General features: G+C 38.4%; 1 protein-coding gene across 1 annotated transcript in view; it reads right to left on the bottom strand.

The window, feature by feature from the left end:
* SRPK2 (SRSF protein kinase 2) overlaps window positions 1-17,221 on the bottom strand; it is a 93,317-nt gene that overhangs the window by 9,370 nt on the left and 66,726 nt on the right. Inside the window, exons 8-13 of the mRNA XM_029958077.1 lie at window positions 16,561-16,586; window positions 14,881-15,127; window positions 13,426-13,914; window positions 9,597-9,697; window positions 9,396-9,503; window positions 108-177 (exon numbers count right to left, since the gene is read on the bottom strand). Of these exons, the coding sequence (XP_029813937.1) occupies window positions 108-177; window positions 9,396-9,503; window positions 9,597-9,697; window positions 13,426-13,914; window positions 14,881-15,127; window positions 16,561-16,586 (1,041 nt within the window). The remainder of the gene's footprint in view (window positions 1-107; window positions 178-9,395; window positions 9,504-9,596; window positions 9,698-13,425; window positions 13,915-14,880; window positions 15,128-16,560; window positions 16,587-17,221) is intronic.

Raw genomic sequence — 17,221 nt, 5'->3', positions numbered from 1 at the left:
GTTCTACTCAAACACAAAATTTAACCCCACTGTAAGCTCACTGGAAATTTAAGAAGAGGAGTATGAAAATATGTAGAAACTCTTATTGTGTCTCAAAAGATTCATACCTTCATCCCTGGAATAGTCTTCACCAGAGTGTGGTTCAAACAAATAATCTCCAGTCGCTAGTTCAAAAGCCTATAACATAACAGACATATTTATGGTATTTCAGAAATAATGTTTCTGATTGTAAGATGTCAGCAAAACACCACAACTGTCTCAGAACCGAGAGGGAATTAACATTCAAAGGTCAAGACTGAGGAGAGGGACCATCTTACCTGGGGACCATCATTCCTGCAGTGCAAGGACAGCAGGAGCCTGGGCTCTGGAGAGCCCCACACTCAGCCTGGGGCTGGAGGCCCAGCAACATGTTCAACGTGGCTTTACATACTAATGTGTTCTCTGGTGATCATGTTAAGATTGTGTGAGTTAATGAGGCTCAGAGGTATTTCTAAATATATAATAAGAGCTACACATGTACCTGAAGGCTCTTCACCTGTCAGATTGCACACTGGAGACTGAACTAAAAAAGTCTGAATCACAAATAAAATCCATTTAGAGCTATAATTAACCACCTGAAATAAGCAAACAGGGGAAGCTTCTTGGAAGACTCAAATTCTAGAAAAAAAGTATTTTTGTTGAATCAGAAGTCATCAAAGTAAACACTGCAATAATGGGGTAAACAGTGAGACTGATGCTGATGGGGAATCCAGAGCAGACAACATAACATTTGATCCCTCCAGGCCATGGCAATGCTTCAATGGGATGAAAACCCTGTGCCATGGTACAGCAAACCTGAGCTTCTCTTTATGGGTGCAATGAATATGAAATGCCAAGAAGCACTGAAGCAACTATGAGAGCCCCTTGTGTAAAACATGGATTCCTCTAGTTTAATTTGTTAAACTATTCTCTTTCAGCTCTGGCTCAGCAACTGCCCAAAAAGCTACAGGAATCTAATTTTTTCCAGGTGGTTTAAACACCAAAAATATTTTCCACGTCCAAGACCCGGGAAAACATCTGATCCAGAAAACCATTCCAAAAATCAGGCAGAACTTCCTGGCACAGTTCTAGGATGGAATTTCATTCTGTTAGAACATTTACTACAAAAAATCTGCCTTCTGAAAATAGACAGTTTTCTGTTGCAATTTATAATCTGGAGTTGTTAAATCACCTGTAAATTTAGCCTATTTATGGGTACTTGTCTTTTTCAAGCTGTGAACTGCAGTGTCATCCAAGTGGGCTACAGCCAACACAATTCACTGCAATCACACATAGCAGCCAAGAAAACAAGAATGCTCCTTGATGACATTTCTGTTGATCATATGAATGGGCCTTTAATTTCTAAAGTCACTATCACTTAATAAACAGTCATTCACTTTTTCTTTTATTCTACTCTTAGCTCAACATTGACAGTTTTCATTTTACAGCTGGAAAAAGTCTGAAGGACTTCATAAAATACCAGATTTCTAAACTGAAATAGATTTTAACAGTAGCCAGAAGAGATCACTGGGAGAGACCCCAAACACAACACAGAGAACATTGTCATTCTCTTGAACATGAGACTGAGAAGATCCAAGTGTCCTCTCCATATCTCATGGACCAGCTTTCCTAGGAGAACACACACTGATGGGGCTGATTTCTGAGCACATTAAGAAACTCACTGCTGTAACAGATTCCCAGAGACCAACAAAAATGTAGCTGAATTTAGCCACAAAGGTAGACTCCACAAGAATACAGTTTCTGTCCCAAAAAATGACGTATTAATAGCTTGATATGTCTGCGTGGGACAAAAAAGATTAAAATGAAAAACTGTAAAAACTGTCCAGAGAGGAGCACAAGAAGTAACATATCACTGTGCTACTCTGAATGTTAGATCGGTTTGTGTAGCGCAAAAGCTGCAAACTCTCACAGGCTTGGGATATTTATACCACCCTCTTGCTGAAGAAAAACTAAAGGTTTTCAAAATGATGCTGCTTCTTTTTTCCCTTTTGTGTATAGCTCTGACTATCCCAGGAAGGGTTGGAGCCACAGCACCTCACATGTTTACTTCCTGAGTCTCCCTAAAGGACTCTGCACTGAGAACGAAAAAACTTCCAACTCAGATGCACACAGGGAGAGCCTAGAGAGAGGTGCTGGGATAAATATTTGTAATAATTCTTAGCATCCATGGAGGACAATGTCCCACAGTTTCATCTGTGGCAACCTGGTAACATGTTCCCAGATATTTGTAGGACGGACTGGCACGCAGTGCAAGATAAATGAAATTAATTGAGCCTCATTTAAAAAAGAATAAAACCCATATCTAGGTTTTTATCATAAAGAATCAGCATTAAAAATACACTAATAAACACATAAATAGCTGTAAGAAGGACAATGACACCTTTGGATTGTATCAGTCAGGGTTTTCTGCTCTTTAAACCCACGTCCAAACGCACGGTGCACTGGAAAGCCCATCCCACTAGTGAGTCAGTGCCACTGGAAGAGCAGCTCTCTGTCACTGGTTACTCAGAACCACAGTTTTGGCCATACACTGCTGCTCTGGACTTCCTGGTCACTCCCAGTACTTACCCACGCTTCACACCCAGTTGTAGGTAATACAACCACCCAGCCCCCATAAGGGAAGTCGCTGACACTCTGCGATGGCATCAGGAGGCCGAGACCCGCAGGGTGAGCACAGTGCTGTATGTCACAATCCTGTCACCACCCCTCTCCTCAGCACTCACACGTGTACCTGCAGACCTGTGACCAGTCTGGGGCCACCAGCAGGAGGGTGAGCCTGTCAGACTGGAGAAAGGCCAGGGAAAACCTGGCCTCAGGTGTAGCAGAGGATATAGGATGAGAGGCTGGTGCAGCTGGGTTTGCTCAGGTTGGAGAAGGAGAGGAGGAGGGATTCAGTTGCTGCACTCCACTGCCTGGAGGCAATAACACAGAAGCCCAAGATACACTCTTCCCAATGAAAGGACAACAGGGAGGAAACGAGCTGCGAGATGGGAAATTCCAATCAAATATAAGGAAAAAATTCTTTGGCAACACTGGCTGAGTACTGGGACAGGCTGCTCAGAAAGGCTGTGGAAATGCCATCCTGACAGGTATGCACCCTTGAACTGGACGAGGCTCTGAATTTCATCTGAATTTTCATCTCTGAAAATCATCTAATTTTCATGTCAATCCTGGTTCAAGAAAAAGGTAGACTACTAGAAATCTCTTTAAACCTAAATTTGGTTGTATTTTTCATGATGCTACAAATACAGAGTAACCATAATTTACTTAGTTTCCCTTTGAAAGTATTAATTTATGAAAACTAGTTTCTTGACAGAAACTCCAACTTCGAAATACCATAATGTTTTTTACTCAGTGTTGACATTTACCTCAATAGAAGCCAGCATTTCATTTATTATATGGAGATATAAATTGAGATGCAGCACACTCAGCATATGCCACAGAAGCCCAAGGCAATCATCCATCCTTACTGACTGTACTCGCAATTCCCACTTACCACTTTCCCAAGGTTATCACAAAAAACCACTTAAACTGCTTTTCTCCATCTGCAGATGGAGAACCTTTCACATCAATAGGCTCTGGAGAGGCTCTGTTTCTTTCCTGCCACACGACTGTATATGAACCTACCACACTACTGAACTGTTGGCATCACTATTGGATATTATGGATCCATGTCTAATCACACAATTGGAAATAGCTACATTTTCACTGTGTGACAGCTGTGTTCTCAATCTGGTCATTGAAAAATGGATGCATGCCTAGGGAAAGCTGTCTGGGAGAGGACTAGAAGAACAATTCACTTGGACTGCATCAGCTTCCCTGAACTGAAGCTCCAACTGAAAAAGGACAACAAGCTACAGGCCAGAATTATTGTTTTGACAGATGAGATCCGGCTCTTGGCCAGAGTTTCTCTGCCCCAGCTGAAATGAAGAGACGTGAATGAGATGACTGTAACTGCTTTAAAAATAGGCTTGGTTTTAAGAATGCTGTTCCACAGGTAAGTGGGAGCACGGAAAGAAGAGCAAAAAGCTTTTTGAGACACGCACACCTCCTGGCTGTTTGTTCTCCCGTGGATATCTGAAGAGCCGGGCAATGGAAAGAATATGAAAGGCATTTTGCACGGTTAGTACTTGGTAAGAAAGGCCAGATATACAAAACAGAGACTTGCATGGGATGCTTGGAAAGAAAACAGGGTTCTTTCATTTGCCATACTCCTATCTCATGCACATCCCATGGAAAGTCAGCTTCTCTGGAAAATCATTTTCTGTTAAATGTTTCAGGTTGTCCACCCACCACCCTCAAAAAGGGTGTACAGTGATTAATAACAGCATTCTGTACTGTATCTGCCTACTGAAAAATATGTGCATAACAACTTCAGGTTTTTCTCCTCTCAAACCCACATTTTTGATTTCCCATTTTTCCTCACACTACTGCCTCTGTGCAGGCTGAGGCTTGTCATCACACCTTTAGTATGTGCCACTCACACATACTAGCATGATAATACTCATGATCCCATGGAGACATGATCATTTTTCCCTGCTTACAACACCATAAGAGTAGTTAAGGACAGTTACCTCTCCACCCCACATTAGAGGACATCATACAAAGAAGTAAATCAGGGACACAAGCTCCCAGTTACCTACAAGCACTTACATGTAGGTTTTATTTTGACATCCTAAGTTACTATATCCTGCTAATTCTTCATTCTGTTCCTCCGAGTTCTCTCACATGAACAGAAATGCTCATACTAAAAACCCACCACTGTAAGCTTGCCTGCTTGTAGTAGCACCTCCCTCATTTTGAAAGCTCTTTGCCCATCCCCTTCCCTTCACACTCAGTAGTGTTTTCTTTCATCATTTATATTCTCTTTGGGTAGACAAAACACCAAGTACAATTTTCACCTTCCCTGACTTCCTGCTGATCTGCAGCTATGATCTATTTGCTAGTTCTTATTGTAAAAACAAGATACTGCAGGAATCACAACTCTCCAGAAAAGCCACCTCAGAAAAGTGTTAAAAACATATCTTGTTCATGTCCCAGCTTGTGATAAAGTCATCTCCTCCCTGCAGCTCAAACAAGAGCACACATCATGAACAACGAAAGTCATGATGAGACTCATCACTTCAGGTGTTTTTCCTGTCTCAAATCGAGAGCATAAACAAGGAAAAGTGGTAGAATTGTGGTGCTTGCAACCATTTCCAGGAGCAATACAAAGGGATGCCGTCTGCCAGTACTAACTCCCTCATCTTGCCAGGATTTCTTGGCAGCAGCAGTGGCGTACTGCGTTCCATGTTTTCTGGGATTTAGGAAATGCTAAATCATGCAGTGTCTGTTCAGTTTCTGCTCTACAGAAAGCAACCTTCTCAATACTGCAAATGTGGAAATTCAGCCTGATAAAATTAAATCATCAAGAGTGGTTTCAGTCCTGTCAAAGGTACTGCTGGCTCCAAATCTATTCCTTTTTTGGGGGTGAAACTGAGAGATGCACCTCCCCATTGGCAGAATTAAATTAAGGCTTAGTACAGCAAGGGAACATTTTCTGGAATTTAATAAATATGGAGAGTGAATCCCATATCTAGCTGTGTCTAGCTTTCCATGAGAGCATCTGGATATTCCACTTAAATAGGCCACATTGTTAAAAGAAAAATACAAGAGCACTGTACAATTTCCCTAGCAAAATTTATAAACGTCCAGAAAATGACAGCAACAATCACTCCGCCTGAGGTCACCAAAGTCTAGGGAAAAAAATATGTTACACTTTTTTGCATGCTTTGCTGAGCACAGAACAAGTGAACAACTCCATCGTGGTCTGGAAAAGCCCACTGACATCCAACCTCCTTCATTAGTTCCCCAGCACTTTGTGCATGCACTGATTGTAAGCTCCCAAAGATACATGTCATTCTCTTTTTTTCCCCCTTCCTTTTTATTTAGTTTTTCTTAAAGACTGAGACTCAGATCACCTGAGCACAGGACTGGTACTGGCCTGGGGATACTCATGCCCATCCTTTAAATCTGATTTGAAGAAGTCATGGGCACAAGAACTGGGCCACGTCAAACCATCTCAAATTAGAAGATTCAGCTCAGAGGCTGCTGGCTTTACAATGCTGCTTATTCACTGACATAACATCAAAGAAACAGCACTGTGAGGTTATTAGCACTGAGTTATTTTGCCCTCTTCTGCTATTTGGGTGGAGTCGTTAACATCTCCCTGATTAAGTCTGCTTCCAGCACAAGTAATCCTGACCAGAAACTCTGGCTACTCACAGACTGAAGACAGTACAAATAAAACAGACTATTCTTTCCTGGAAGCGGCACTGAAACCACAGAGCTCATGCCTAGGCAAAGCCAACCCATACCAGTAGAGGCCAGGTAAGGAACCCTCTACACACAGACGTGACATAACACGTCCCAAAGGCAAGATTCATAAGGGGGTATTCTGGAAGTTGCTGTGCACACAGGAATACAGATGTTTTGCATGCCTAAGGCCCATTTATCAGAGGCTTTTGTTTAAAAACATAATTTCCATCCTCATTACAAAAGATTATGTAAAACTGATGAGCAAATGGTATGATGAAAAAAAGACAGTCTGCTGCTGCTGTGATAAAACACAACCTCTGCGCTTGCCTTAACACACTTTATGCCATAAATACAAGCCAACACAAGAAAGAGCAGCTTTGCTTCTCTTCATCAATGCTATTCTCAGTGAGCAAGACTATTTCATTAGCAAACACAAGGTAGTGAAAACCTGAGGCTCATATGGAGATCCATAAAGCACAAGACCAAGTTAAGATCCCAGGTGAATCCTGGTACCATGCATTCCACGTCCTCCATCATAAAATCCAAGACACACAAAAAGATTGATGTTTTTTACATACACATAAATCTCTGACACAGAAACCCTAGGGACACTAAATTTATTATATTGCTGGACCACTCATTTTGCATAGTACTGCTTCCAAAAATGCCCTTAATGACTCTGGACTTGTACAAGCAACAGAACATGACAAAGTCATCTCTTTGTTCCCCTTTGACAGTCTTGGACAACATGGCTAATCAGGTATCTGAGCTGTATTTTGGCTGAAAATAGACACCTCCTGGTCCAGCAGACAATCCTTTTGAAAACACACTTAACAGTAAAAATTATGGAACAAAGTGAATTAAGTATGAAAAAGCACAGTAACCTCGAAGGGCATTTTCTAAATCACAAGCAGGTACAACAAGGAAACCAAACCTGAGAAAGCAAGTTTATAGTGGCATTAAAAGACTTTGGTACTTCACAGTTCTTGACTGCTCTAGGGATTGGGGAGATTAAAATCATAATTTCAAAAGACAGCCTAAATAAGTTATTTGGGAGTTTGCAGTTCCACATCAGGAATGTTTCCCTGGCTGTTAATCTGTTACAAGTCCTCTGCAGAAAGAGCTATTAAGGTCTTCAAGGCAATCCCTACCTCAGAGCTGTTTTCCATCTGATGCAGGATCAGTGTTCACAGTGCTCTGACCCATTTTCTCAGCCACACAGGAAGGAAAGCAGATTCTGGGAGGTTTCTAATGATGAATTTTTTGGGTGAGCTTGAGAGCCTGCTCTCTGTTTTTCACACAACTATACAATGATGACAACTGAATTCAACAACTCTGTCAGTGCTGTAAATGTATAAAATTTCTACTGCATTTTTAAGGGGAAAAAACCCAAAGTCTATGGTAGAAGACAGAATTAAAGCACTTCTGTCTCAAATGCTCTGCTATCTCTAAAACCTACATAACACAAAAACAGAAATATAATTTCCTGATTAACATATTTCATATGTAATTGTGAATCTGAGTTAAGATACCTCAAGGGGCAATGATGCTTTAGGCTTTTTTTCCCTGAGTTTGAAGAAAGCAGTAATGCTTATATAACATGGAAGAGAAAGTGTAAGAGGCTGGGCAATCCCAGGTATTTTAAGAATATTTTATTCCCCGGGTACGACATTGCTATTAAGTACCCCACTACCTTTAGACACAATCCTAGACATATTTCAGCCTTCTTTATATGTCTTTAGCTACAAGACTGTACATAAAATTAGCAAGGGCAGGTACAATCCTAAAGAAACATGAATATAGGGTATAATACCATAAAAGGTTATCAAGTTAACTGAGGTTTACAAAATATCAGGTAATAGGAAGACTCTATAATGATTTTGTAGTTAGTTAAGAGAAGAATCATAAAGGAAAAAAACTGGAATATTTTCTATGCTTTGTTTTCAATGTAATAGAAAACTTGTACATTTTGTCCCCAAATGGAAGAGTAAATTTGGAAATGGATCTTTTTTTCTGTATACTAAAGAGAAAGCTTTATATTTCCAGAATACTAAATAGTTTAGTATTCAACTCCAGAGAAAACATACTTTAATTTCACTTACGGGTTAGTTACTTCCAACACATGGCCTGCTGAGTTTATAATATGTAGGATTTTATGTTCCTTTCAATCCTCCTCCTCCTCTCTCTCTGAGCTGTGCAATTCTTCTCATCACCCACGCCTGCAAACTGTGTCTAGTATTTGAGCCTTCTCCTCCTCCTCACACTCTTACTCTTTTCAGACATGTATTTGTAAAATATAAAGATTTGATTAAGTTTTCACTTTTAAAATAGACAAAGGTATTTTTAATGCATTTTTTTGGAAATACACACTAGCTTTGACGAGAAGATGCACGTAGCTTGTTTGTCCTCAAAGAGATACTACAAAAAAGAGTGTTTCAAAAAGCTGCAAGATTAAGTTTTCACTTTTTCTGCTCTCTAAAGATTTTTAAAAACCTATCATTTCAGTTCCTATATTAAAACTAATTCTACAGAATGTTACCACATATTTTACACTAATAAACTAAATTCCTTCTCTTCAAAGTTTAGAACTTGAAGCTGTGACTTGCAAGCCTGATCTGATCCATGTTTTCACTACACTTGGCAAGAATTTAAAGTATTTCACTGTTTTGCTACTTTACACAAGAGAAAAGAATGTAAACACAGCAAACAGTAGGCACAGATTCTAAGACTGGAAGGAAATATGCAGTTGTACTATTTCAGTTACATTTTGTCATTTAAAATGCACATATATTTCCCTCTAAACTTGCGTGTTTTTGACTACCAGTTTAAAATGCATCACACGAAAATTAGAAATGTTCTCCAAAGTACTTCCTTTTGATTAAGAAGGCTTGAGAAATTGAGATAAAGGGAAGAAATCATCAGTAGCTACCTGATACAACATAATTCATGAAAATGTATTTGTGTCAAAATGTCAAAAGCATCCCCATCAGGTTTCCTCACTAAATAAACCAGTTTTTAGGAGGTTTACTCTCGTAAAATACACATTGTATTGTTCTTACCATACATGCTGTACTCCAGATATCAGCAGGTGTACTGTAACCTGCTCCTATTAAAACCTCTATGGATCTATATTGTCTTGTCTGGATGTCTTCTGTGAAGTGTTTGTGCTAAAACAGAAAGAACCACATTAATGGAAAAAAAGGACAACAAAAAGAGCTGTTCTAAACAGGGAACAGCTAAAGGGATGTAGTTACACTTACCACCCAGCAGGCATTCCCCAGGTCAGCAATTTTAACTCTAATTTTATCTGCATTTCTTGGGTCCAGTGGATTCACCAGTAAGTCAGCAGCACGAGTTTTTGCTAACACAAGCAAAATGCAATATAGTTAATATTTTATCTCTAAGCAGTTTTGCCTTGACATTTCATCCAGTGTTCTCATACACTGAGACATCAAAATAATTTGCTGAATGTTCCAAGAAATTAAAGCAAAATAAATAGGATTTCTTACCTTGATTTCTAAATATCCTTATACACTTCAAGTGCACATTTTTTGCATTCTTTAACTGCCAAACAACTATTATTAGAATATCCAGAGTAGCTTCTAAGCAAAACCAGTGCATATTCAGACAGAATTCACACGGAAAATGTTAAAACTCAGACTCCAAGAACTCCACATGAAAAGATATGTTCTTGGAAGAGTTTGGTTAAGAAAATAAATCCTGCACTTCCATGCCTGGCTAAGGTAAACAAAATTGGGCTCGATTTTTTTTTTTTTATTTTTTTTTTTTTAAATCTGCCCCAAGGGGAAAAGACTCACCAAAACCTGGCTGATTTGAGAGCCTGGGGACTGTCACCCTTTTCACAATTAACTCAGCAGTGAATCAAAGTTCTCTGAAGGTCCTATCTGCATCGAGTATGATCCAGACTGAAAAGGTAGAACTTCAGTAGAATTAATCTTGGCTCCTGGGACACTGACAACCTCTACACAGATCAGTGGAGGTGCTGCTTCTCTTTGTTTTGACACACCACCTGCTAGTTCCTAAACTGCACTGGAAAGAAAGCAGATGACTTGATTGTGGAAGACAGAACCAGGTATCACAAACCACAGAGCAGCAGAGAGATGGTCTCAGTTTCCTTGTCCCTGAGCTACAAAGACTAAATTGGAAATCAATGGCAAGACAAGAAAGAGGTACTAGATCCAAAAAGCACTTGTGATTCTAATGATCTGTTAAATGGTGTAAGAATTCGACAAGAAAAATATACAAGACAATGAGAAAAAACACTGGATGTCCTAATGGGGAGTCAGGAGTGACTGAAATCAGGTGAGGATCTTCAACTGCTGGCACAGGAAGGCTGAACTGGTCATCAGAGAACTGAATACTGGCCAACCAGAAAAGAAAGTGGCAGGGTCCTCCAGAGGAGAGAAGGAATGAAAATACAGGACTACACTGTAGAAGATAGAAGGGGTAATGACCTCAACAAATAGTCCTCTAAAAAAGATGGAATGGAGTCCCAGACTCGAGTTTATAAAAAGCACCAGCATAGGGCACAGAAGTAAAATACTGAAAAGGAACTCGTAAGACTAGTGAGCTTAATATTAAAGTCTTCCCTTACAAGAATGCTGCATAGTGCAGTCTAATTTTTTTTAACACAATCACATACATTAGTTCAAGAAATAACAGGACCTTTCTCAGTTCAGTAGTCTTTGCAAAAAAAAAAAGAAAAAAAAAAAGAGCTAAATAAATCCTTCCCACACATCTTGCTGAAGGTGAAGGACTGCAGTAAATATAAATAAAGTGGAAAGGGGGGAAAAAAGCCTCATGAGTAGAACATCTGAATATGACATTAGAAAACAGTTTTCTCCAACTTTCTTCTAACAGAGCAGGCAATAGGCAAGTGCCTATACTTTTGTGTTTTTCTTAGGAACATATGACGTTTATGTTCTGTATCTTCTGAGAGATGAATTCTTGGATCCTGAATTTGACAAACACAGATCATTTACAACTGAAAGTGAAGTCAGAAGGAATATACCTTTTAGTAAGTATTTGCAAAAAAGCATTCAAAGAAGCTTAAACTAAGCACAAAATAAGTGAGCACTTCTGTGTCCTAATTCTGTAAAACCTAAGAAATATCACCTTAATTCTCACAGTCTCAGCATGACAGTGTACTTACGTAGTAAACATTTGAACACTGGAAGGAGGAGGAGAGTAATGAGGAAATTACAGATCTATCTTCAGGGCATTTGGCCATGCAGTGAAAACTTTAAAAGGATAAAAACTGCTCACCCACTGAACATAACTTGGTCTGTGCACCAAATGAGGCAAGTACCCCAAAAAAATAAGAGCACGTCACTAATGTATAGCAATGCCTAGACATTAATTAAGTCTACTTCAGTACAAGAAAAGGGCACTAAACTGAAAAAGTAGCACCATTTAAAAATACTGAATAGCCTGCAACTCTTGTATGCTTTTTCTTTCTAAATACTTCATATGCTTTATTACTGTTTATATTATTGATATCACTAATATTCATAACATTCAGCTTTTCCTCTTTCTGCAGAAGAAGTGAGCTATCACTGAATTTACTGTCTTTACTCTTTCTTTGCATGAAAGGTGTGTGAACTGGTGAGATAACATCAAGGAAGAATAAAGTAGGTTTGTTTCTCCAGCTATGGAGATAAGCTGCTTCCATGATGACAAAACTGGCTTTACTCCCTGGAGGCATGAGGATTTTACACATCACCCCAGGAAAACAGCAGTAGACTCTTTCTGCCTATATACAGCTAGCAGAACAAATGAAGAAAGTACCAGGCATCCAGGAATCTCCTGTATATTGTTCCAGGGACTTCAGAGTGCAAGGAAATGGACTGGAAGCCTCATTTTCCAGGATCTTAGCATCTTCCAGAAATACAGCTCTGTTTGGCTGTATTTTATTTCACATTTCTTACCTTATCTGTCTGACTCTGTAATAAACTGTGTGAACTGCTCTCATAAAGTCTTAAACCAAGAAATACACTTGGCTGCATTTTTCAACACAGTTCTATTTAAATTTAGTAACTTCATCTGTGACAATGCTAACGGCAGGCTTGGTGATCTTCTCCCCAAGCTCTCTCATTTTCTTCTATCCGCTTACAGATTTAGTCTCTCAATATTTTCTTTATTAAAGCTGAAACCCATACATTTATGATTTAGCCACAGGCATTATAAATAAGACCTATGTGTAATACCCTGAAGCTATTTAATTTAATGGCAAAAATCCAGCTCTTTAAAATGACACAGAGATTTCACCTTCCATGTCTTCAAATAAACAGGATTTACAGGCAAAAGTTTTGGATCGGAGCAGTTCTGATGGCCAGAATTTAGATGTCCAAACAGAGGCTGAATACAGAAAAGTCATAATGAGTTGATGGTTGGCAACATGCCCTGATGAGTTTTAAAAGGTTAAGAGAGGAACTGTTTGACACAGAAAGAACCACTAATGAATGAAAACACAGCATATTACAGAATTTTTCAATATGACTGAGAAAAATCTGACAAGAAGTAACAGATAGAAGCTGCAGCCAGACAAATTTAAACTTGCTACAACTCTTCTGAAACAAGTCAGAGTACCAAGCAGTGGAGCACACTTCAGCCACACTAGATTGTTTATAATTTCATCTGTCCAAATCAAAAGCAGGTATTTCTTGGAAAATATGTTTTAAGTCAAACATAAGGGTTACTGGGCTTAACAGACGGTATATTACTGACTTGTTATAAAAGCAAGTCAGGTTACATGATCTTATGATCACCTGCTACCTTTAAACTATGGGAATGATGCTTACTGGCAACTACCAATTTCGTTCTCTCTTTCCTGTATAAACTGACTTGTCAATGCAAATATTTTATCTATAATAATCTATCTATATTTAAAAACAAGTTCTAGAGGAGAGAAAAACCATAAATCACAGTTCTGCAAGAAAAAATCATCCAGTTTACTTTAACAATTTTTTCTTAACCTAACCACTGTCTTTGTATTCCACTTATCTGACTGTTTAATGTAACGTAACATACTCATGCTACTAGACAGAAGTCACCTGGAGGAACACTTACTTTTTGGCAAATCCCCCGTGCTTGAAGCTGAAACTGTTCTGCTCCTGTCATGAGATGGGCTGCTCTCCTCTCTTTCTGTTACAGTTGATCCTTCAGAAACAGCAGAACCACAAGCTACAGACTCTAGAGCCCCAGAGAACACTGAAGCTGAAAATTCAGAGAACTGTGATTCTGGTATTTTATGACGTCCATTTGGCAATTCACCATTAAACTGTTCGTAGGAGCTGCTGTAAGAGTAATCACTTTTTGCATTTGGCTCATCAAGATTATACTCCTCTGGATTTGGACATTCTTCCTCTTCCTCATCTTCATCTTCAATCTGCTGTTCCAATAGGAATGGGCCGTTCACAATATGGCCATTTGTTTTGGGGGATTCTATCCACTTAGGGTCTGTAGAGTCAGTGTTGACAAGATCCTGCTCAACGTCGTCATCCTTTTCAGTGTTTTCCTTCTCTGTGTCTTCTTTTTCATCCTGATCTTCTGCTTCACCTGAAAAATTTCAGTGAGCAACACATTAGATCATACATCAATAAACCAGACTAAATCAGGCATTCACCATTTTTAACTCTTCAGTAACTACTTGACTTCTGACATATCATACAAGGAAACACTGAATGTCAGTGGAACACACAAAGACCTTAAAATCTAAACTAAAGGCAAAAGAAAGAACTAATAAAGCTGTTGGAAAAATTGAGAATGGAAAGTCGCTCAGGAGGAAACAATTCAGAAAAGAATAACGTTATGAAGGGAAATGTATGAGACCTTGAAAGCAAGCCTTATAAATCTACAACTGTGTCAATCATGGAGTCATCAGAGAAGTAGGAAAATTCTCAGTAACAGAAGAACAAAACCAGACCAGACTGAACTACAACATCAGTAGTTAAATCTTCATCAGGACTGAAGAGCTGTCAAAAAAATGAGGGAAGCCAGAATGGAGCTGGACTGTAACAATTATGGTCCAACTCAACATGACTAAACAGTAATTTTAACAAGACATCTCAAAAATTTTAGTTAAGAAGCTGCAATCATTACTACCTCGTATGTCATTCAAACAAACAAAGCAAGAAGAAAAGGGGAAAGCAACAATGATTCCAACTACTACATTAATGTTATAGAACACAATGCATCCTGTTTTTCTTCTCCCTCACCAAGATATGCAGTTATTCCATTCAATGGGGTATGACAACTGACTGTTCTATCAAATTTTCTATGTGTTCTTTTGTAGTATTTGATAGCTACAGACTGCTATTGATGGTCATCTTCACTTCTATAGAAAATTTGATTTTTCTTTATCTTTTTAGGCTTTGTAGTTACAATTTTACCTACAGGAGAAAATTAAAGAATGATCTAAGACAGTTTGAAAATTTTGTTCTTAGCACCAGATGCAACACTGCACAATTACTTTCCAGTCTGAAACAGTAAAACTCAGGGGCAATAAAAGCAGGTAATACGAACCATCATCATTTCCAGGTTCTTCATCCACTACCTCTTCTATATCAGCTGTTTTTAGTTTCACCTCTGGGTGGTACTCATCTTCTTGCTCATTTGATGGTACAGCTGAGGTTACATTTTCTTCTATTTTTTTCCTTTCCGCTTCCCGCTCTAGTTCTTCTATTTCCTGCAGGCGTTTTTCTAGCAGCTCAGCTTGTCTCTTCTGTTTTTTCTTCAGCTTTTTCTTTTTGTTTTTGGATATTTTTCCAACCTTAAATATTAATAAAAAAAAAAAAATCTTATCAATTATTCTCAAGGCATCTCAAACCAAACTCACTCGCAGTATGATTACTGCAGCATGATTTTTTTTGAAAATACTAGATGGCAATTAATTTAGTAATTATACCACTTTTTCCATTTTACTTCAAATCAGGAATGATTAGGGTTATATGAGGCAGAAAGCCACCAAAATTTTACATAATTAATCATGTTTTTACATGGCTGTTTATTAGCTACATGAGCAAAATACATCTAAGATGCCATAGTAAAATTCCTATGATCCTATAACCTCAAACAGGCATAATAATCTTAAATGTCGATCTAGATTAAGATACGATACTGTATGTGGAAGATAATCTGCCATCATATTAGTTATTTGCATATAAACTTAATACATAACTTCTCTCTCTGTACAATGTAGGTAATGACCAGCAAAAGAATGCTGAGAAAAAAGGCAGATGAAAGCTAAAGAGACTGAAAACAGTGAAAAATTTTAAACAAATCCTGTGTTGTTCAGCTATTTCCCTGTGAAAGGAAAGCATTTTTATTATTCCCTTCTGGCCCCAAACATATGAGTCACAAACAACAGATGGCCATTCTGAAGTTTCACATTTTATATAACATAAGGATTGAAAAACTCAGGTGCAACAACAAGGAAATGAAAAATTAACACATCTGAGCTAGAACTGAAACACTTTCTTACATTTTAACTTAATTGTGACTTCTATTTTTACTATTTGACAAATGAGATCTATCCAGTTTTCATTCACTGTTAAGATATCACAGCAAGAAATGCTCATATAATTATTTCCTCAATGGTTTATCTGTAGATCCTGTTATCTTCAAAAGAAGCCATGGGATAGTCAAAACAAGACAATTAATTTGATGGTTCTGTTATCTTCATCCATGTTGTATGTCCATTGAAATTATGTATGTTCTGTATACACAGAAAGCAGGTTTGACCATAAATATTTCTAAACAGCTGTATTACCATTAGTTATTTGCTATATGCATATGGCAAAAAGATCTTTCAAACCTCATAAAACTCCCTCTCTTTTAAGGCCCTGCTGATTAAGGCCTTGATGCCCTGAAGCTATCTGTAATGCATAATATTTAGTGCATGCACCCCTTTTTGTCAGGATTTGAACGAATGGATTATTCCTCAAGAGATGAAAACGGCAATGCTTAACTTCCTTTGACACAGCTATAGAACTGCATGTCTGTGAGAGTTTCCATCAGAGAAATACTGTGCTTAAAACTGCTAAGGCCAAAGACATGAAAAGAAAAATGTTCTTTGAAAGATAAAAGCTTTATTCAAAGGCAGCCTTTAAAAAAGGTAGAGACTACCAACAGTCTAAGAGCTATTAATACCCGCAGACACACAGAAAATAAGATAGTTAATTTGAATTATATAACAATACTTACAGGCTTTTGTTGTGGAGCTGTACTCACTAAAAAGAAAAAAAATATAAATAAAATAAAGATATATTTTTACAAAAACAACTCTTTAATGAAAGCAAAAAGCAGCAGAAATCATGTAAAAATATTCTTAACTAAGTAAGGTAGTGATTTTTTTGTTAGTTAGATTTTTTACTCTTTACAAGTGTTGCCTGAAATCATTTGATGTCTCCACTAGAGCACCTGGAACTGGAAGGAGCTGGCAGCAATTTGTGTTTAGTGTGTTGTGGTTGGTGGAGAGTTTATGAAAGTCAGAAAGGAAAGTCTGAATCTGTAAAGAATGGACAGAAAACATCAAATGACTGCAGAGTTGTCACAGATTAAATGTATGTAGTCAGCTGACTGAGCAGGTATAGACACATTTAAACAGTTCAGGGAATATCAGCAAAGATACAACTGTGGTGTATTCAACAGAAAAGCCAAATATTCATGTTTCCTTTATTCTGAAACACGGCAGTTTGACTGCTAGGGCTGGAGGCAAGAAGAAGTGCCTAAGGCAAGAAGTACAACGTCACAGAAAAAGCACCTCCAGCAGGGCCTCTTCCTAAGCACCTCTGAGAAGGATCCCAACAGTGACTAGGTCTGATGAGATTACAATACTGACTGTGAAAACTGCAAGCCACATAAA

Source organism: Manacus vitellinus, unplaced genomic scaffold (assembly GCF_001715985.3).
Source record: "Manacus vitellinus isolate BGI_N305 unplaced genomic scaffold, ASM171598v3 scaffold_13_pilon, whole genome shotgun sequence".
Lineage (NCBI taxonomy): Eukaryota > Metazoa > Chordata > Aves > Passeriformes > Pipridae > Manacus > Manacus vitellinus.
Note: the sequence above shows the minus strand (reverse complement) of the source record. Positions and strands in the feature narration are given on the sequence as shown.